The sequence below is a fragment of the Octodon degus genome, unplaced genomic scaffold (assembly GCF_000260255.1).
Source record: "Octodon degus isolate 3935 unplaced genomic scaffold, OctDeg1.0 scaffold00055, whole genome shotgun sequence".
Classification (NCBI taxonomy): domain Eukaryota; kingdom Metazoa; phylum Chordata; class Mammalia; order Rodentia; family Octodontidae; genus Octodon; species Octodon degus.
In genome coordinates, this window is record NW_004524631.1 from 13563888 (window position 1) to 13585572 (window position 21685).

Here is a 21685-nt window from a genome sequence, read left to right on the forward strand (position 1 = left end):
TGACTACGAACTTTCAGAAGTTTGAGGCTGTCACTGATTTGCTAAATTCAGACCTACAGACACGGGGTGTGGCTGTTGCTAATTTGCAGGGTGTATAGGATTCAAATGTGTTTTTCTGAGCATCTCACTATGTAGTACAGGCTGGCCTTGAACTTGTTTATATAGTATAGCCTGGCCTCAAAATCATGAGGATCCTCCTACCTCAGCCTCCTAAGTGCTGGGATTACAGGTGAGTGGCCATCATATCTGGCTCAAAGGTACATCTAACTGTGGTTATCTGTTCACAACTTGAGAGTTTGGCTATGAAACAGTCTTTTTCCTTTCAATATGAAAAATAACTAGTTGGACATGATGGTACATTCCTGTAATCCCAACACTCTGAGAGGCTGAGGCAGAAAGATCACATCCAACTTTGATCCCAGTTTGGGCAATTTAGTGACTTAGTGAGACCCTGTCTGAAAAATCACCAAAAAAGTCTGGGGATATATCTCAGTGTGAAGGCCCTGGGTTCATTCCTCAGTACAGAAAGAAAGAGAGGAGGTAGGGAGAGGGGGCAAGAAGGAGAGAGAGAGGAGAGATGAGAGGAGGGAAGAAGGAAAAGGAAAATGTAAGGGTTGGGGGATACAGGTCAGTGCTCAGTGGTAGTGTTGCCAGGTTTCAGGGTGCTGGAGTCTCCTGGAGGTGGTATCTAGGTTCTCTATCCTGAACAAAGAATTGGTTAAGACAAGCACAAAATTCAGAGCAAGTTTGTCAAGTAAAAGGAGGAAAAGAAGTATACCCTACAGCTTGAGGATGGCCACCATGCAAGAACGAACACAGGGGCTGGTGAGATGGCTCAGTGGTCTAAAGCACCTATTTAGAGTAAGCACAGGGGCCGAGGTTCAATCCCCCAGCACCACATGCCAGCCCGCCCCGCCCCTGGTGGGCTGAGCTGGCCACACACACACACACACACACACACACACAAATAAAGAAAAAGAAATGGTTTGACAATTATTAAAAAAAAAAAGATTGTAGGTCTGGTGGAAAAAGATTTCTATTTAAAAAAAAAAAAAAAGAATGAACACAGCAGCCCAAACTCAGTGTAGGCCCTGGGCCCTTGGGTTTTTGTTTCTTTGTTTTGGTCTTTTTGAGACAGGGTCTTGCTTTGCAGAGTTTCAGGGTGGCCTTGAGCTCACTTTGTAGCCCAGGCTGGTCTCAAACTCGAAATGATCCTCCTGCCTCAGCCTCCCTACTGCTGGGATTACATGTGTGCACCACCACACGAGGCAAGGGCTCTTGTTCTTGTGACAACCCCTCTTCAGTGCCATGAGGCCTAAGTGTTCTAGGGAAAACCTGCTTGAGTTCTCCAAGAAGTCAGGGGAAGGCTTTAGAACCCTGCGCCTTGGGGCTGCTGAGATGGCTCAGTGGTCTAAAGCACCTACTTAGAACAGGCTTAGCAAAGCACAAGGACCACGGTTCAATCCCCCAGCACCACATGCCAGCCAGCCCCACCCCCTGGTGGGCTGAGTTGGCCACACACACACACACACAAATAAATAAATAAAATTAAAAAAAAAGAACCCTGCGCCTGGGATCTTGTCCTGCCTCATTTGCCAACCAGTTGTGACCATGCCCTACCTTGCGGCTGATGGCTGTGTACCTAGCATGTGTGCAGCATTGGGTTCCACCCCCAGCACCACAAATAATAAATTTTTAAAATCTTCACTTGTAATAATCTCAGTGCACAGGAGGCTAAGGCAGGAGGATCACAGAAAGTCTGAGGCTAAACTATGGTACATAATAAATTCAAGCACAGCTAAACTTCTTAGCAAGATGGTGCTGGGATTATAGGGGTGTGGCCACCACACCTCCCCCAGAGGTATTTCTTTTCTTTTTTCTTTTTTTTTGGTGGAACCAGTGCTTGCCAAGGAAGTGCTTATTCTACCGAGCCTTCTCCCTGGCCCGCCCCCCAGAGGTATTTCTAACTGTGGCTACCTGTTCACAACTTGAGAGTTTGGTGATGAAACAACAAAACAACAACAGAAACAAATGAAAGCCAATTGCTGTGGCAGATAAATAGCAGCAACTGCTAGATTGTTGTTATTTATTTATTTATTTATTTTTGCAGAATCGGGGATTGAACTCAAGCCCTTGCGCTTGCCAGGCAAGCACTTATTCTACTGAGCCATCTCCCCGGCCCGATTGTTGTAATTTATCGCAAAAAGCTAAATACAGGGTTTTGGGTGCATCCTGACCTAGTACAGGCCACCTTGGAACTTTACTTGGCCCCTGGTGCCACAGGCACAGGAAAGTATGCTTCATAGAATTGGTGTGCTACAGTATAAAGTGAAGCCAAACTAAGCTACTGTCAAGGCCCAGAAATAGAATGAGAGGTCAACAAACATCTGTAAAGGCTCAGAGGGTATTTTTTTTTTCCTGGTGCTGGGATGGAATCCAGGGTACTGCATGTGGTAGGAAAGTGCTCCACAACTTTGCCTGTTTTGGAAATATGTAAATAAGCTCATACAGTGTATTTTTTGTGTCTTGCTCTTTTTCAGCATTATACAGTGAGATGCACATGTCCTCCCTGTAGCTGTGACTTGTTGGTTCTCACCATGTGGTGTTCTATTGGGCAGCTGTTCCACTATTTATTTGTGCTTTTTCCTTTTCCCCTCCCCCCACTTGGATATGGCGTTTCCCTAAAGGTTTATGTGCTAGAAGCTCGGTCCCAATATAGTGGTACAGGAAAGGTGTTGATGGGACTAGGCATGGTGGTACACACCTCTAATGCCAATGCTCCAGAGGCTGAGACAGAGGGATTGCTGAGAGTTCAAGGCCAGCATGAGCTCACATAGCAAGACCCCGTCTCAAACAAAACAGAACTAAAAATACATAAATAAAATATCTATGGGGGGGCAGGGAGATGGCTCAGTGGAATAAGCGCTTCCTTGGTAAGCGCAAAGGCCTGAGTTCAATCCCTGGTTCCGCCAAAAAAAAAAAATATCTATTGGGGGCCGGGGAGATGGCTCAGTGGAATAAATGCTTCCCTGGCAAGCATAAGGGCCTGAGTTCAATCCTCGGTTCCGCCCCCCCCCCAAAAAAAATCTATTAATCAAATCAGCCCACACATATGAGAGAGAACATGGGGTACTAGTTTTTCCATGACTGGTTTATTTCACTTAACATGCTGCTGATAATTATAGGTTTTTATTCTTCTTTATGGCTGAATCTTATCACACAGAAGTTGGTTTTTAGGGGCTGGGGAGATGGCTCAGTAGAATAAGCGCTTGCGTGGCAAGCACAAGTGCCTGAGTTCAATCCCTGGTTCTGCCAAAAAAAGAGAAAAAAAAGAAGTTGGTTTTGAAAACAAGTACTGCAGTACTGTAGGTGATAATGCCAATGTGTTCCCTGCTAAGGCTGTCCATCATGACAAAGCACCACAGCTGGGCAGCTCAAAGAGCACCATTTTGGGCTGGTGAGATGGCTCAGTGGTCTAAAGCACCTACTTACAACAAGCTTAGCAAAGCAAAGGGACCGCGGTTCGATCCCCCAGCGCCACATGCCAGCCAGCCCCGCCCCCTGGTGGGCTGAGCTGGCCACACACACACACACAAAAAAAAAAAAAAATTAAAAAAAAAAAGAGCACCATTTTATTAGCTCTTGTTCTGGAGGCTGAAGTCCAAGAGCAAAGTGCTGACATGGTTGCTTTCTCCTGGAGCTTCTCTTCTTGCTTTACCAACGACTACCTTCAAGTAGCTTGCAGTCCGTGTGTGTGCAAGTATGGGCTCTAAACTCCTAGCCATTGTTTGTTTGTTTGTTTGTGTACTAGGAATCAAATTCAGGACCTTGTGCTTGCCAGGCAGACACTTCAGCCAGTGAGCTATATCTCTGGCCCTTCCTCTTCCTTTTTCTTTTTAATTTTAAAGAAGAAAAAAATAAAAACAAATAACAAGAACAAGGAAGGGGTGGTCGGCAAGATAGCTCAGCAGACTAAAGCACCTGCAGGGACCACAGTTCGATCCCCAGCACCACATGCCACACCAGCCCTGCCCCCAGGGCTGGCTGAACTGGCCAGAGTCTGGGCATGATGGCACATGCCTGTAATTCCCAGCACTGGGGAGGCTGAAAACAGCAGGATCACTACAAGTCTGAGCTTAGTAGGAAGACCCTGTACCAAATACATAAAAAAGTAATATGAATTTCACACTATTTGTTGTAATGCATAGTGTTGCCTTCTAACCAGTTATTCATATTACCAGATATATGCATGCAAAATTGGAAGAAAAAAGCAATACATAAGAAATTAAGAAGAGAAAAAGAAAAAGCAATTTAAAAAGGAAACAAAACATATTAAGCATTATCTGCTCCTTTCCATACACAGACCAACAAAAATGCACAGTACAGTTGTCCAAACCATCCTGCTTACATACATAGATAAATCTGTTTCTCCCACTCCCTCTCCTGTCCTACTAAACTCAGAAACTCTTTCCTTTTGAGTAAGTTCATTCTAAGTATCTATTGTACCTTTCAAATTCCATTTTCTCTTTCAGGTTCTCACACTGAGGAGACAATACAATGTTTGCACATGCAGGTCTGATTTATTTATATGTGACTGTCCCTCTGACAAAGGCCTTCTATCTAGAATATATAAAGAATTTTTAAAAATCAGGCCTGGGGGCCTGGGGAGATAGTTCAGTGGTCTAAGCGCCTCCCTGGCAAGTGCAAGGACCCAGGTTCAATCCTGGGTACTGCATGCCATGCCATGCCATGCCAGCCTGGCTTGCAGAGGCTGACATAGGAGGATCACCATGAGTCTGAGCTGCATAGCAAGACCCTGTACCAAATAAACAAGTAAATAAATAAATACATAAAAGATTTGTAAAAAATTTTGGGAGAAATCTCAAATTCACTCCTGGAAGCATTACCTTGACCAAAACCAGAGTAGGATCCAACCAAAAAATAAAACTACAAAAATAAATAAATAAAACTACAGGCAAATCTCCCTAATGAACATAGATGCAAAAATCCTTAGTCAGCAGACGCAGGGACCAGGGTTCGAGCCCAGTGTGCCATGCAGGTCCTGCCCCTGGGGCGAGCTGAAACAATTGAGACTGGGTGTGGTGGCATCCACCTATAATCCCAGTGCTTGGGAGGCTGAAAACAGGAGAATCACTACAAGTCCTATCTGTGTAGTGAGACCCTGTAGACCTTGTACTAAATACATTTTTTAAAAAATTCAGCATGGTACTGGCATAACAACTGGCCTGAGGATCAGTGGAACAGATTGGTAGATGCACAAACAGTTCCAAATACACTCAGCCACCTGATTTTTTTTAAGACAGGGTCTCACTATGCAGTTCAGGCAGCTGGTCCTTAAACTCATAACAAACAGTCCTCTTGGGCCTCAACTTAACAGGTACTGGGATTATAGGCATGGGCTGCTGCCATGACCAGCTTGGTCTTTGACTAAGGAGCTAAGCAATTTCACCGGTAGAAAGATAAACTCTAATAACAGCTGACAAGCTACTTTGATTTTTTTTTTTGCAGGGGGTCAAACTCAGGACCTTGTGCTTGCCAGGCAGGGGCTTAAGCCACTGAGCTATCTCCTCAGTCCAATAGCCTCTAATAAATGGTGCTGGAAATACTGGCTTTTCACATGCCAAAGACTAAAACTAGAACCATATCTTTTACCATGCATTAAACCAAAAGTGAAATGGGTCAAAGATCAAAATATTTAAAAAAATTAAAACACTGAATCTGCTGGGCAACAGGTATAACTCTTTAATGCATTTCTGTAGGCAAAGAGTTTATGAGCAAAACCCAGTCACACAGGAAATATTACTGTCTTAGTTACTCTTCTCTAGTTGCTGGGACAAATACCCCACACTCAAAATGAAGGAAGGAAAGGTTTATTTAGCTCACAGTTACTGGAGGTTTCAGTCCATACTCATCTGGGTCCAAGGCAGAGCAGCACAGAGCAGAAAGCAACCTTTCATGGCAGCAGCAAAGAGCAAGAGAGCAAGGGAGGGGTAGCAGCAGCTCAAGCAGCTAGCTTCTCTTCCCACCTTACATTGTAATGCAAATTACCTGCCCCAGGGTAGGGGAAGTACCCACACCTATGGGTACTTCCCAGTATTTACCCACCTATGGGTAATCCCAGCAGTACTAAGACCTATAATCCCAGCCTTGGATCACACATAATCCCAGTGGATCATGAGTTAACACAAACTCTAGAAGTCCTCACCCCATGACTGCATGAGGCTTTGGGGGGACAACTAGACACAAACCGTAACAATTACAAATAATTAAAAACTGGGATTATATGGGGGTTTTTTGGTACTGGGGATTGACCTCAGGACCCTGTGCTTGCCAGGCACGCACTTATCCTACTGAGCTATCTCCCAGGCCCCGATATTACATCTTATTAAAAAGCTTTTACACAGCAAGAGAAACCACCAACAGAGTGAAGAGAACCCAAGGGTGGGAAAAAGGCTTACCAGCTGTTCCTCAGACAAAGGATTAATATCTAAACTATAAAAAGAACAAAAAAACATGAGCTCCACCACCACCAAATTTAAAAATTCAATCCAAAAATGGGCATCTAGGGGCCAGGGAGATGGCTCAGTAGAATAAGTGTTTGCCTGGCAAGTGCAAGGACCTGAGTTCAATCCCCAGTCCCACAAAAAAAAAAAAGAAAAAAAGAAAAAACACCAAATAAATATATGAAAAAATGTTCAGCAGTATTGGTTATTTGAGAGATGCAAATGAAAACAACACTGGAATTCAATCCCACTCTGGAAAGAATGGCTATTATCAAGAAATCAAACAATAACAAGTGGGACTGCAGACTGGTGCAACTAAGGTGGAAATCAGTGCGGAGATTCCCCAAAAAACTAGGACTAGAGGTTCCATTTGACCCAGCTATTCCCTTCTTGGTATCTTCTTGAAAGAATTAAAAGCATCATAGCATAGTGATATATGCACACCCATTTTTTTTGGTGGGGGGGGGAACCAGGGATTGAACTCAGGCCCTTGCACTTGCCAGGCAAACACTTATTCTACTGAGCCATCTCCCTGGCCCCTCACACCCATGATAGCTAAATCTTTTTTTTTTTTTTTCAGAACCAGGGATTGAACTCAGGCTCTTGCGCTTGCCAGGCAAGCGCTTATTCTGCTGAGCTATTTCTCCGGCCCCACTAACTCTTGGAAACAACTCAAATACCCATCAACCTATGAGTGGATAAAGAAGATGTAGGTTTTTTCTTTTATGTAATGCAGTAGTACTGTGCCATAAAGGGCAAGCTTGAGACATTCCTAGCTAAATGGATGTACCTTGAGGCCATACTCAAGTAAGTCAGACACACATGTTCAAATATTGATTGCGTGGTTTCTCTGGTGTAAGAAACCAAAAGTGTAAGTGAGTACCAAACTGTATAATGGGTATTGGGAAATGGGAAGAAAATGTTCAAATGAAAAGTGAAGAGGGGCTGGTGAGATGGTTCAGTGGTCTAAAGCACCTACTTAGAACAAGCTATAACTTAGCAAAAGCACAGGGACCTCGGTTCAATCCCCAGCACCACATGCCAGCCAGCCCCGCCCCCTGGTGGGCTGAACTGGCCACACACACAAAATGAATAAATAAATAAATTAATTAATTAAAAAGTGAAGGGGCTGGGTAGATGGCTCAGTAGAATAAGCGCTTGCCTGGCAAGTGTAAGGGCCTGAGTTCAATCCCTGGTTCTGGGAAAAAAAAAAAGAAAGAAACAAGGGGTGCTGGTGAGATGGCTCAGTGGTCTAAAGCACTTACTTAGAACAAGCTAATCTTAAGCAAAGCACAGGGGCCATGGTTCAATTCCCCAGCACCACATGCCAGCCAGCCCCGCCCCCTGGTGGGCTGAGCTGACCACACACACACAAAATAAATAAATAAATAAATAAATATTTAAAAAAAGTACTGCATTTCCAAGAAAAATGAACCTTAAAAAGAAAAAAAAAAGAAACAAGGGAGGGGGAAAGGAAAGAAGGAGCAAGAAAAAAGTAATAGAAGGAAAAAATGGGAATAAAGCTTTTTTAAGTAAGGAGGGGAAGAAGAGTTGAAGGGAGGGGAAGGGAATGGGAAAAATGATGTGAGTTATGTCATGTGCACATACAAATTTCCTGTGATGAATTTTATCATTATGTATCAATGAAAAAAGCTTTTAAAAATCTCAAGCCATATGTAGGGGCAGACACCTGTAATCCTAGCCTTTGGAAGGCTGATACAGGAGTGTAGGAGTCCCCTCCTAATTCTCGTCTCAGCCCAAGAAGTCTATATTTATAACCCCCAAAATACATTATTGGAATCCCACCAAATTAATTCCAATCTACCACTCCCAGTGCAACCTACAGTGAACACAAAGACACTAAGTCATATGTATGTGTGTGTATATATATATATATATATATAATTATTGGGGAGCCAGGGGCCGGGGAGATAGCTCAGTAGTATAAGTGCTTGCATGGTAAGCACAGGGTCCTGAGTTCAAACCCTGGTACCACAAAAAAAGAAAAGAAAAAAAAATTATTGGGGAGCCAAAGGGCCCTATGTCCAGCCACAAAGATGACTTTGGGGAACAAAGAGACCAACCCAGGTCCACACCTGGGTTTTAGAGTTGTGGCTTGAGGAACAGAACTGTGGGAAGTAGGTGAGTACTGTGACCTGGGCTAGGTAGGTGGCCTGCATTTACCTCTGTCATATGCAGAGACGATGTGCAGAGAAAGTAATTTACATTATACTATTGAGATAGTATCTGTTTTGGGGGGGTCTGATGCTTCTGCTCTGATCTGTAATCTTTCAAGCCCCCAGGAAGTCAGAGCCTCTGGATCCCAGCTGGCAGTGCCATTCTGTCTCCAGCCGGCTCACATTAAAGAGCAGCAGGTTTCGGTTACCAGGGAAACACGCAGGCCACCTTCAAAGACTATCACTAGCACCTGGCTATACCAATATACATTGCTTAAGGGCAACTGAAAGGATAAACAGAAGTCCTAGCCGGCTCTGTGCATATCAATACAGATAAGGAAATAGGGTCAGGCTCAGTTAAAATGGAGACAGTCCCTCTTCTTTCAAGGAGAGCTGCTCAGGTGGTCCTCCACACTGGAGGATTCAGTTTGAGCGCAGCCTAAGCAATTTAGTGAGACCTTGTCTCAAGATAAAGTCATAAAATAAATAAATAAATTTTTTTAAAAAGACAAAGTCATGGCGGCGGATGCCTATAATCTCAGCATTTGGGGCTGAGGCAGGGGGATTAGTATGAGTTTAAGGCCAGCCTGGACTTCACAGCCAGACCCTTTCTAAAAATAAACAAACCTATCATCTGTGAATTTACAGAATTCCTCTTCCAGTATCAGGAGAAACAACACGGAAGCACTCTGATCAAGGAGCTCCCTTCCCAGCAAATCAGGACCAGCAACAGGCTTGTGTTTGTAGTTTGCTGACTTTACATGGCCCTACTCTCCTGAAGCAGCTGGCTGGACAAAACTGTGCTGGCTGGCCTTGTTTTGTTTTTTGTTTTTTTCTTTTTGAGGCAAATTTAAGACGAGCCTGGGCTACAAAATGAGCTCAAGGCCAACCTGAACTACATAGCAAGACCCTGCCTCCCCGAGTGCTGGGATTGCAGGCTTGCGCCACTATGCCCGGCTGTGATGACCTTGGAAAAAGGCAATTCCAATCATCTCTCTGAGACAGTATCCAGCAAGACTGTGATGAGGTATGGCAGAAAGCCACATATGCTCTGAGTCAGTATCCATTGTATGCAGCTGTTTTCCCCATAGCAGCATTCACAGGTCCAGGTGGGGCTCCTGAGGCCGAGCACTTCCCGACAGCCACAAGCCAGGTGGCACCCAGCACTGCACAAAGGATACTGGGTGGAAAGGGAGTGGAGGCACACTCACTAAGCAAAATTCCTGCTTCCTGCTCCTATTCTTTTTAGTTCTGCTGCTGGAATGCTACCATGGAGAGGGGACAGTGACTTGATTGTGTTAGTGATTAAAACTGACACCCTGCCATGTGGGTGAATCCTGCAGGCAAGGAAGGGGGTTTAACAGTGCTGGCCAGGGTGACTAAGCCTCACTACCAAGGGCACTTGGGCTGCTGAACCACAGAGAGTAAAGAGTATTCTGCAATTCAGGAGAACCCTGGGGCATGTCTTAGCAGTCCCATGCCATCACCAAGGTCAATGAAAATCTGCAACATTGGAAGGCCGAGACAGGAGGATTAAAAGTTTGAGCTCAGCCTGGAGAATTTCCCAACTTGCCAATACCTTGTCTTAAAATTTAGAAATGAAATAAAAAGGTTTGGGAATGTAGTTCAGTGTGAGGGGTCTGGGTCCAAGTACATGTACACACACACATCCTTCTACCTCAGCACCACTCCCACTGGGATTACAGGTGTGTGTCACCATGCCTGGTACAAATATTTCCTCTTTATTTTTCTGTGTATGTCTGTGTGTATATAACAAATATCTTTTTTCTTATTTATCGTGTAACATAAAGTATGTTGACTTTGTGTCAGTATTTAAGTATTGTGAATTTCACATGGTAGTAGGCAGAATGGCTTTGTTTTTTTTGTTGTTGTTTTTTTCAGAACCAGGGATTGAACTCAGGCCCTTGTGCTTGCCAGGGAAGTGCTTATTCACTGAGCCATCTCCCCGGCCCCTTAATGGCCTTTTTATTGTCTTTACTTGGATATTAAATATGGTTTAATGAGATGCATATGACTGCCCAGTTGACAAGGGGTGGACTTCGATGTCAATCTTACGCGTCAGGGTGACCAGGACACGTAGTGTACCCTGACTGACATTTCTGGGTGTGTCTAAGACTTTCTCCAGATGTTTTTGGCATTTGAACTGGTGGGTTGAGAAGGAATTGTTTCCCCTATATGACTGTGCCTCACCCACCCAGTGAGGGTCCATTCTGCCTGCCCAGCTGCTTACACTGGGATGGTCTTCTATCCTCCACTAGGGTTTAGGCTCTCTCCCTCTGCTTCTCAGGACTATGCCACCAGCTCTCCTGGGTCTCCATCAGGCACATAGCAGACTGTGAGTGTTCTCAGCCTTCATAATTCCTTATAAGTCCAGGTGTGACAGTACACACCTGTAATCCCAACATTTAGGAGGCTGAGGCAGAAGAATTACCATGAGTTCAAGCCAGCCTGACCTACATATTGAGACCCTGTCTCAAAAAAAAAAAAAAAAAAAGGACCTGTGCTTATTTGTGTGGCAAGGATTCCTTCTTTCCTTGTATGGGGTTGAACTCAGGGCCGCTTGCATTTTTACATATGTGTTTGTCTGAGATAGGGTCTTGCTATGTAGCACAAGCTTGCCTTGAACTCACCAGCAATCCTCCTGCTCAACCCCCACCCTCTCTAGTGTTGGCATCACAGGTGTGTGCCACCATGCCTGGTGCCTCATTCATTTTAGTCAAGCACTCTACTACTGAACTATATCCCCACCCCTTTAATTTTTTAAAGGGTCTTGCTAAGTCACTAAGTTTTCCAGGCTGGGTTTGAGTTTTGTGATCTTCCTTGCTCAATATTACTGGTTTGTTCCATCATGCCCTCATCCTCTTAAATTTTATATTGAGACAGGGTCAAAGTTGTCCAGGCTGGCTTGAATTTGTCATCCTCCAGCCTAAACTTTCAGAGTAGCTGAGAGTACAGGCCTGCACCTCCAGTCTCATATCCTTAACAATGGCCACAGCCCAGAACATTTGGATCGGGATGCCTGGTAGCCCTGGTGTGCCAAGGAGCGAGAATCTCAAACTGTTGTCCCCAGGGAACCAGATGGGTAACCTGAAAGAGCCAAGAGGGACTGAGCTCAGCGTGAAAGCAACAGAAACATCATTTACAGAATCCCAGGTGACCGAGGTGCAGGGCGATGGGGACAGGGAGGAACCTAATCTTACTCCTTTGAGAATTCCAGTCTCACCTTGGGGCCCTGAACCCGCCTTGAGGCGTAGAAGTTTTTGTTTGATCTGGTGGTGCTGGAACGGAACCAGGGCTGGTGCCTGTGGGGCTGTAGTTCCACGAGGAGCCACACCCCCAGCCCCTCAGGCCCAAGGTTTAGGTCAGAGTCCCTGGACGTAACCATCTACCTCTGTCGGTCCCGCCCTCCCTCGCCTGCCCCTTGACCTGCGAGCCCGGAGTCTCATCAGCCCGGAGATCCCAGCACCGCCACTGCCCTGCCATGCTGCGCCAGCTGCCCGCCAGGCTGTGGAGCGGGACTGCGGGGACTCAGGTGAGCGCGGTGAGGGCCTGCAGCGGCCGCGGCTTCCCCCTCCCTCTGCCTCCCTGCTGTGTGGCTCCTTGCTGACTGTCCTCCATTCCTCTGCCCTCCCCAGTCTTCCTCTCTCAAAGACAAGAAGAGGGCAGCAGCGGAGCCCAAAGCAAGGCCCCCATTGGGGCGGGGCTCAGCCGTGGTGGCCGGGGGTGGGGGGTGGGGAGGAGGGGGTGTGTGTGCTGGGAGTGGCTGCTGCCCCCGAGACGGGCCACAGGGAACTACGCAGCTCCCTGTGCAGAGGACGACGGAACAACACAGTGACCTTGAGGTCTGCAAGAGGGCTGAGGGACCCCTGGTAGCCTGAAGAGACCTTGAAGAGGATCCTACGGGTACACCAAATCCTTCCTGAGGAAAGGAGGGCGGCATGTCCCAGACTCTTTCACTCCACCTACCTAGTACAGGGTGGTTGTGAGGAATAAGTCCTTTTTTTGGCGGCGGGGGTTGGAGAGGGTGGGGGGTGCATTTTCTTATTCCTACACAGGGTTTGGTTAAATAGCTAAATTGACTGGGCTGGGCACATACTTGAAACCACGTGGCTCAGCCTCCAGAATGTTGGAGTTCCAGGGCTTACAGTGGCATAATTGCTGTTTTCCTCGTTTGTTAATTTTTCTCTCTCTCTCTCTTTTTTTCTTTTGTTTTTGTTTCTGGGAATTGAACCCAGTCATATAGGAGAATGAAACTCCCAACCTGAAAGATACCTGGAACGAGTTCATGTTCTCTAGAACCAAAGAATAAACTTTAGGAACAAACAGAGGTTAAGAGCAGAATACTGGGGCCGGGGAGATGGCTCAGTGGAATAAGTGCTTCCCTGGCAAGCACAAGGGCCTGAGTTCAATGCCTGGTTCCACCCCCCCCCAAAAAAAAAAAGGGCAGAATACTTACTGGGGGAAAGAAAGCTTCTGTTTGAAAGAGGGACAGAAGAGGGGCCGGAGCCTGTTGCCCAGGGAAGCTCTCTTCCAGGGATTTTTTTTTTTTCAGAACGGGGGATTGAACTCATCTTCCAGGGATTTTTATAGAGTAAAACCATGCGGGTCTAAGGTGGGCACTCACTTAGGTGGGTATAAGGTAGGAGAAAACTATGGTCAACCATTGCTCAGGCAAAATTGATTAAATCCAGGACCAAATGGGGAAGCGAGTCATGTAGCAAGCGGGCACAAGTATAAAACAGCACTTTATCTAGTAGCGGGTAGTGGTTAGATTACTGACTCTTCCTGGCTTCCTCAAGGTGATGATCAATATCATATGCTTATCTTTAGGGAGCATTTGTTCTATCTTTGATCTTTAGGTTTGGCCCATAGCAGGAGCATCCGTCTCTCAGTTATAAGGTATCTTGTCTTCTGTGCAGTCTCCTTGAGGGCCTGACCCTGTCTGACTGCCTATAATATTTCTATCTAAATCAGCTGCCTACAACACCAGGAGCTGACACATGCCTCCACTAGGGCTCTCCCTTGAGCAACATCCTCAGCAATCAGCTTTTTTCCCCCCTTTTCTTTTATGTTTTATTTTTATGGGAGGGGTATCTTTTTGAGACAGGGTCATAGCCCAGGCAGGCTTGAACTGAACTTATGGCAGTCCTGCCCCAGCCTCCTTCTCCATCCTCCTGGCAACCTTCCTCAACCTGCTGGGATTGCAGGCACACCCAGCTTTCTCTTTTTTCCCCTCTCACGTTTTTGAGACTGGGTCTCCTTATGCAGTTCAGGCTGGCCTGGAACTTGCAGTGATCCTCCTGCCTTGGCCTGACTGCTGGGATTATAGTCCTGCGTCACCACACCCATCTAATCTTTTTTGGGGGGGGTGGAGTCAGGAATAAAACTCAGTACCTCATACTTGCCAGGCAGGTGCTGTGTGAAGTCTAATCTTTTCTTAAAAGACAGACTCCTATCCTTATCTCTGAGCCTGCCAAAGGCTGACTCAGCCTCTTGCACACGTTCAGCTCTCAGGAACGCTGGGCTGTAAACCACACTGCTACTGCTTTTTTTTTTTTCTTTGACACAGGGTCTCACCATGTAATCCAGGCTGGTCTTAAATTCACCATGTAGCCCAGGCTGGCGACCCTCCTCAAGTGGCTATATACCCCTAGTTACACACTGGCCTCATCCTGACAGATAAAATCTATCTTGGAATTTGCAAAGATGGGAGTTCCAAATCTTCCACACAGAAAAAAAGAAAAGAAAAGAAAAGAAAAGAAAAGAAAAGAAAAGAAAAGAAAAAAGGGCCGGGGAGATAGCTCAGTAGAATAAGTGCTCACCTGGCAACCGCAGGGCCCTGAGTTCAATCCCTGGTACCGCAAAAAGAAAAAAAAAAAAACCTTCCACACAGCATCTGGGGAGTGAATCTGAGCTGACAGAACCCTAGGCAATGAGAGGAACGGGTGGGATTTGTTCCCCCACACCAGCAAAATGGGGATATGTGCACCCAAAGCAGTGCTTCAGGGCACTACATAGCTGCAAATCAATAGGTCGGAGAAATGTAAAATTTGAAAATCAATGTTATACAGTTCCGCACCAAGAAGCTGGAAAGGAAACAGCAAATTGAATCCTAAGAAAGTAGAAAGCAGGGAATACCAAGAGCAGCTAGGAGCCTGAACTCTACATAGCAAGAGCCTTCTCACAAAACAAATGAAATAGCAGCCAGAGCTGATATTGTCACTCTTTCATAGTGGCCACCCTCACACTGTAGGCTGCACTTCTTTTCCTGCTTTTACTTGGCCCAAACCCATTCTGCAGAACCTGTTCTCTTTTTCTTTTCTTTCTATTTTAGTACAGGGTCTCACTACACAGATTGGACTTGTAGTGATCCTCCTGTTTTCAGCCTCCCAAGAGTTGGGATTATAGGTGCGTGCCACCACCACCCGGTCTCAATCGCCATCTCAGGGTGCCCTGGGGGCGGGGCCAACATAGCAGTCCCAGGGATTGATTGAACCCCTGTCCTGGCATCTGCCTAAGCAGGAGCTTTAGTCCACTGAGCCATTTGGCCAGATCTTCCTTTTTCCTACTTTAAAAAAAAGGCAGCCAGGCATTGTGCAACATGCTTACACTCCCAGCACTTGGGCACTGAGGTAAGAGGATCACTAGCCTGTGTTTCATGAATTCAAGGCCAGTCTGAACTACATAGGGAATCCCTGTCTCAAAAAACCCAAGCAGGGCTGGAGAGATGGCTCAGTGGTCTAAAGCACATACTTGAAACAAGCTTGGCAAAGCACAGGGACCGCGGTTCAATCCTCCAGCACCACATGCCAGCCAGCCCCGCCCCCTGGTGGGCTGAGCTGGCCACACACACACACAATAAATAAATAAATGTAATAAATAAAAATAAATATTTAAAAAAAACAAGCAAACCCCAAAAACATAGCGCAGTTTAGAAGCACATGCCTGTAATCCCAGGGCTCAAGAGGCTGAGGCAGGAGGAAAAACAGAAATTGGTAAAATAGAAACAAACATATATAAAAGAAAAATCAGTGTTGAAGGCTGTTTTTGTTTTGTTGTTCCCAGGGTCTTTGCACTGAGCTACATCCTAACTTTTTTTTTTTTTGAGATAGAGTCTTGCTGTGTACCCCAGGCTGGCCTCAACTCCAAAGTATCCTCCTACCTCAGCCTCCCGAATGCTGGGATTATAGGGCATGTGCCCCCAAACCTGGTTTATGGAGATTTTCTGGCAGCACTTTACTTTCTCCTGGAAATGAGAGAAGGAAATAGAGTACTAGCAAGGGGAGAAGAAGGGAGAACACACGTGTCCAGTGGCATGGTGCTTTCTCCTGACTTTCTGTTTACATTTTAGTCTTGGAGAAACAGCAGTCAGATGCCCTCCCCATGCCTTATCCAGAAACTGGACCATATCGTGATGACAGTGAAGAGCATCGAGGATACAGTCATGTTCTACTCCAAGGTCCTGGGCATGGAGGTGACAACATTCAAGGTAGCTGTTTGTCCTCTGAGGCTGAAAGTGTGCAGATGTAAGGGCTGGGGTGTGGCTCGATGGGGCAGCGGTTGTGTACCATGAGCGAGGCTCTGCAGAAAAGGGAGAGGGGAAAATAGAGTTTATTTTTTTAATATTTTTTATAATTATTTATACATTTATTTATTGTGTGTGTGGCCAGCTCAGCCCACCAGGGGGCGGGACTGGCTGGCATGTGGTGCTGGGGGATCGAACCGCAGTCCCTGTGCTTTGGCAAGCTTGTTCCAAGTAGGTGCTTTAGACCACTGAGCCATCTCTCCAGCCCCATGGGAAATAGAGTTTAACTCCACAAACTAAAACACAGGAAATGTTAAAAAAAAGTGGGATCAAGGGAGCAGATTCCAAACTCTGAATAGAGGACTTGCAGAGAGAAGGGAGAAGGGAAAGTCACATAGAAATAATGCAAAGGAAGCCAGGCATGGTGGTGCATGCCTGTCATTCCAGCACTTCAGAAGCGGAGGCAGGAAGATCACCTCAAGTTCAAGGCCAGCCTGGAATACATAGTGAGGCCCTGTCTCAAAAGCAAAAACAAGATTTCCCAAGTCACATCAGAGTCTGGAAAATAGAAGGACACCTTCAAAATCAAACTAGGGGGCTGGGAAGATAGCTCAGCGATCTAGGCACCTGCCTGGCAAGCACAAGGATCGGAGTTCAGTCTCTGTGCCAGTCCAAGAAACCTGGGTGCACTGTGCTGGCCACCAAAACTGGGCGTGGTGGTACATGCCTGCAATCCCAGCACTGGGGAGACTGAGACAGGAGGTACACTAGGAGTCCGAGCTACATAGCAAGACCCTGTATCAAATAAATAAATAATTTGGTTGCTACAGAGTCTCACTATGCAGCTTGGACTCATAGTGATCCTCCTGTTTTCATCCTCTCTAGTGCTGGGATTACAAGCATGGGCCACCACACCTGGACTCGGCTCAGCATACCCAGGGGTGAGGCCAGCACGGCATGTGGGACCAGGGATTGAACCCGGGCCCCTGCACTTGCCAAAGCAAGTGCTTAGTCAGATTTTTTTTTAAATCAAATTAGGATTCTATGTCCCACCAAACTATTACTCAAAGGCAAGTGTAGATAAAGCATTTTTTTTTCAGAACCAGGGATTGAACTCAGGCCCTTGCACTTGCCAGGGAAGTGCTTATTCCACTGAGCCATCTCCCCGGCCCCAGCATTCTTTTTTTTAAGTGTAGGAACATGTATTAAGACAGAGAGGCAGGATGGGTCCCAAATGGGTTGTCCGCATTCTTTTTTTTCTTTCTCTCTCTTTTTTTTCTTTCTTTTTTTTTTTTTTTTTTTTTTTTTTTTTTTTTTTTTTTTTTTTTTTTTTTTTTTTTTTTTTTTTTGCAGAACCAGGGATTGAACTCAGACCCTTGCGCTTGCCAAGCAAACACTTATTCTACTGAGCCATCTCCCCAGCCCCTCTTTTGTCTTTTTGAGACAGGGTCTCCGTATGCAGTTCCAGCTGGTCCATGAGTCCATTTTGTAGCTCCTGCCTCAGTCTCCCAAGTGCTGGGATTGTATTCATGCACCGCTACACCCCAAAGTAGATAAAGCATTCTTTTTTTGGGGGGAGAGGGAAACCAGGGATTGAACTCAGGCCCTTGTGCTTGCGAGGCAAGTGCTTATTCTACTGAGCCATCTCCCTGGCCCAGATAAAGCATTCTTTTTTTGGGGGGAGAGGGAAACCAGGGATTGAACTCAGGCCCTTGTGCTTGCGAGGCAAGTGCTTATTCTACTGAGCCATCTCCCTGGCCCAGATAAAGCATTCTTTTTTTTTTTTTTCAGATAAAGCATTCTTGAAACACAAAAAGCCTCAGAAATTTGCCTCCTAGGGAATTGTGAGTGCCAATCAGTGGTGGAGCCCTTTCTTAGCCTAGAGAGACCCTGGGTTCTATCTACAATGACAGGAGCAAATACCGAAATAAAATAATGCTTAGGCTGGGAATAAGAAGACGTGGAAGTCAGGAACCATTGGTCCCTGAGAGGAAGACTGTAGCTCTTTAAGAATGATCAGGAAAAAAAAAGGAATGATCAGGGTGGGGGGCCAGGGAGATGGCTCAGTGGAATAAGCACTTCCCTAGCAAGTGCAAGGGTCTGAGTTCAATCCCTGGTTCCTCAAAAAAAAAAAAAGAATGATCAGGGGGCCAGAGATATAATACAATGGCATAAGCACTTGCCTGGCAAGTATAAGGACCTGAGTTTGATTCCTGGTACCAAAAAGAAGCAAAAAATAATGATGCCTCCTTAAACTGCTGTGGTGATGCATGCCTGTAATCCTGGCACTCAGGAGGCTGAAGTAGGAGGATTGTGAGTCAGAGGCCAGCCTGGGCTACAAAGTGAGCTCAAGGCCAGCCTGAACTCTAGTGAGACCCTGTCTTAAAAAGACCAAAAAAAAAAAAAATGGGGCTGGGGAATAGCTCAGTGGTGTAAGTGCCTGCCTGACAAGCGCAAGGACCCGGGTTTAAGCCCCAGTACCACAAGCTGTGCTGGCCCTAGAATCCCAGGCACACTGCAGGCCACCAAATTACACACCTGTTGCACACCTATAATCCCAGTGCAGGGGAGGTTGAGACAAGAGGATCACTACGAGTCCAAGCTGCATAGCAAATCCCTGTACCAAATAAACAAGAGATTTTTTTAAAAAAAAAATAGAATGATCAGTCCAGTTTTATATTTTTTGAGACTGGATTTCACTATGTAGCCCAGGCTGGCTCAAGTTCACAGTAATCCTCCTGCTTCAGCCTCTAGAGTGCTGGGATTACAGGTGCATGCCACTGCACCTGGCATGATCAGACCAGTTTGAGCAGGAGGGAAAAAGGGCCCAGAAAAGAGAGATCCAAGGATTTAAAGAGTTTCCAGAGATGAAATATATCCTGAGAATTTGGAACAGCTCCAGCTTCCTGAGTGGAGAATGCACAGCCCTGGCTTCCTGCCCTGTGCTGCAAAATGAAATGAGATGCTGTGGAGGGAAGAAGAAAACATACAATAAGTTCTACTACAGCATCTGGTGTGGGCAGCACCCACACAGAACGATAATACACTTTCACAGTAACCGATGAAAGCCAAAGAATGCTGACCCAGCACAGCAGACTTCTGGCTGCCTGAGGTGGGGTTGGGGATAGAAAATTAGCAAAGACAAAAAGAGCCAAATCATAGTGTGAGGTGGGCTTCCTCCCCGAGCCCCTGTCCTTGAATTGGAGAGCAATTTCAGGAGCAGGAGAATTGTAACAGCTGCAGAGCAAACAGTGGCCCTGTCACCAGGAAAAGAATGACAGACAAATGAACATCACGCTTCCATTTCTTTATTTCACTTGGCTGTGGGGGAGATAAAGCTTGAGGGTACTCTACCTCTGAGCCACATCTCCAGTCTTTATTTTGTATTTTGGTTTTGGTACAAGGAATCGAACTCAGGACATCGTGCTTGCCAGGCAGGCTCTGTGCTACTGAGCTATATCCCTGGCCCCTATTTTGTAGTTTTAGATAGGGTCTTGCTAGGTTGCCCTGGCAGGACTACAGGACTTGAACTTGTGATCCTCCTGCATCAGCCTCCTTCAGTGCTGGAATCACAGGCTTGTACCACTGTACCAGCTAACATCACTTATTAGAAGCATCAAGCAACGTATTTTTTTTTTGGCAGAACCCCGGGGATTGAACCCAGCAAGTGCTTATTCTACTAAGCTATCTCCCCGTCCCCAAAGCAACATACTTAAAAGACTGTGGGAGAATAATACCAAGTTTGAGTTGTGTGCTGAACCAAAATTATCAGTCAAGTATCAAAGTGAAATACAGTCATTTTCTCATAGTGGGTATGGTATCAGTGATACGAGAGCAATTACAAAAGAAATAACAGATGCTAAGAGGTACAGGAGAGACGAAACATACAGAAGACAGCAAAGCAACAGTATTATCAAAAAAAACAAGCACAATCCCCAGTACTAAAAAGCCAATAATAAACACATTTGCAAGTGGTTGTTTAAAAATAAATTCTAAAGGGGGCCGGGAGATAGCTCAATGGAGTAAGTGCTTGCCTGGCAAGCACAAGGTCCTGAGTTCAATCCCTGATACCACAAAAAAAGAGGGAAAATTTAAAAAATAAAAATAGGCTGGCCATATAGCTCAGCGGACTAAAGCGCTTGCTTAAGCAGAGCACAGTGACCAGGGTTCAATCCCCTGGTGTGCTGTGCTGGCCTTGTCCCCAAGGCTCTCTAAGACAGCGATTGAGACTGGGCATGGTGGCATGCGGCTGTAATCCTAGAGCTTGGGAGGCTGAAAACAGGAGAATCACTATGAGTCTGACCTATGTAGTGAGACCCTGTAGAGCCTGTACTAAATACATTTAAAAAAAATTAAAATAAAATAAAAATTATAAAATAGTCAGAAGAGGACCTTTTGACCATAGGGTTCTGGTGGGAGGGATTAGCTGGGCATGGTGGCGTACCCCTGTAGTCCCAGCACTTGAAGCTGAGGCAAGAGGATTGTTGTTAGAGATCAGCCAGTGCTACAAAGTGAGCTCAAGGCCAGCCTTAACAGCATAGTGAGTCAAAAGGACAAAATAATAATAATAATAATAATAATAATAATAATAATAAATCTTGGGAGGAGTTGTAATATTCATTTTTTAAAAATATTTAGTTTATTTAAGTTTATTTATTTATTGTGTATGTGTGTGTGTGTGTGTGTGTGTGTGGCCAGCTCAGCCCACCAGGGGGCGGGGCTGTGTTGGCATGTGGTGCTGGGGGATCGAACCGGTCCCTGTGCTTTGCTAAGCTTGTTCTAAGTAGGTGCTTTAGACCACTGAGCCATCTCACCAGCCCCAGAGTTGTAATATTCATGAGCTAAACTCACATTTATCATAGATTTCAAAAAGATATCTAAAGTTGCTAAATCACAAAATAGTCTCTAAATCAGCTTGATGGTGCATGACTAATCTGAGCACTAGTGAGGCTGAGGCAGGAGGATCACCATAAATTTCAGGCCAGCCTGAGCTACATAGGAGTTCAAGGCTGGCATGAACTGCATAGTAAGACCCTGTCTCACAAGACAGAAAAGAGAGCCAGGGATATAACTCAGTGGCATAAGCGCCTGCCTGGCAAGCACAAGGTCCTGAGTTTGATCCCTTGTGCCGCACAAAAAAGGAAGTCTCTAGCTGGGTAGAGTGGTACATGCTTTTAATCCCAGCATTCTGGGAAGCTGAGGCAGGAGGGTCACAAGAAGATGCAACTAAGGTAAGTCAGCAAGTTAGGGTGACCTTGTCTAAAAAAAAAATTAAAAAGGGCTAGAGATTATAGATCAGTATAAAGGCCCTGGATTCAGTCTCCAACATTATTATTTTTTTGGTAGAACCGGGGATTGAACTCAGGTCCTTGCATTTGTCAGGGAAGCACTTACTCCACTGAGCCATCTCCCCAGCCCCTTTTTTAATTTTTTTTATT

At 45.6% G+C, this 21685-nt stretch overlaps 1 protein-coding gene across 2 annotated transcripts in view; it reads left to right on the forward strand.

Moving 5' to 3' along the window:
• The first annotated feature begins 12045 nt into the window (after window positions 1-12045).
• Window positions 12046-21685, forward strand: part of Glod5 (glyoxalase domain containing 5) — a 14033-nt gene continuing 4393 nt past the window's right edge. The window contains exons 1-2 of one of the 2 annotated variants that reach the window (XM_023717792.1): window positions 12046-12254; window positions 16074-16211. In XM_023717792.1, coding sequence (XP_023573560.1) covers window positions 12204-12254; window positions 16074-16211 — 189 coding nt within the window. In that variant the 5' untranslated portion in view covers window positions 12046-12203. Of the gene's footprint in view, window positions 12255-12516; window positions 12626-16073; window positions 16212-21685 lie in introns of those variants that run through there. The other variant, XM_023717793.1, reaches the window with a different exon arrangement.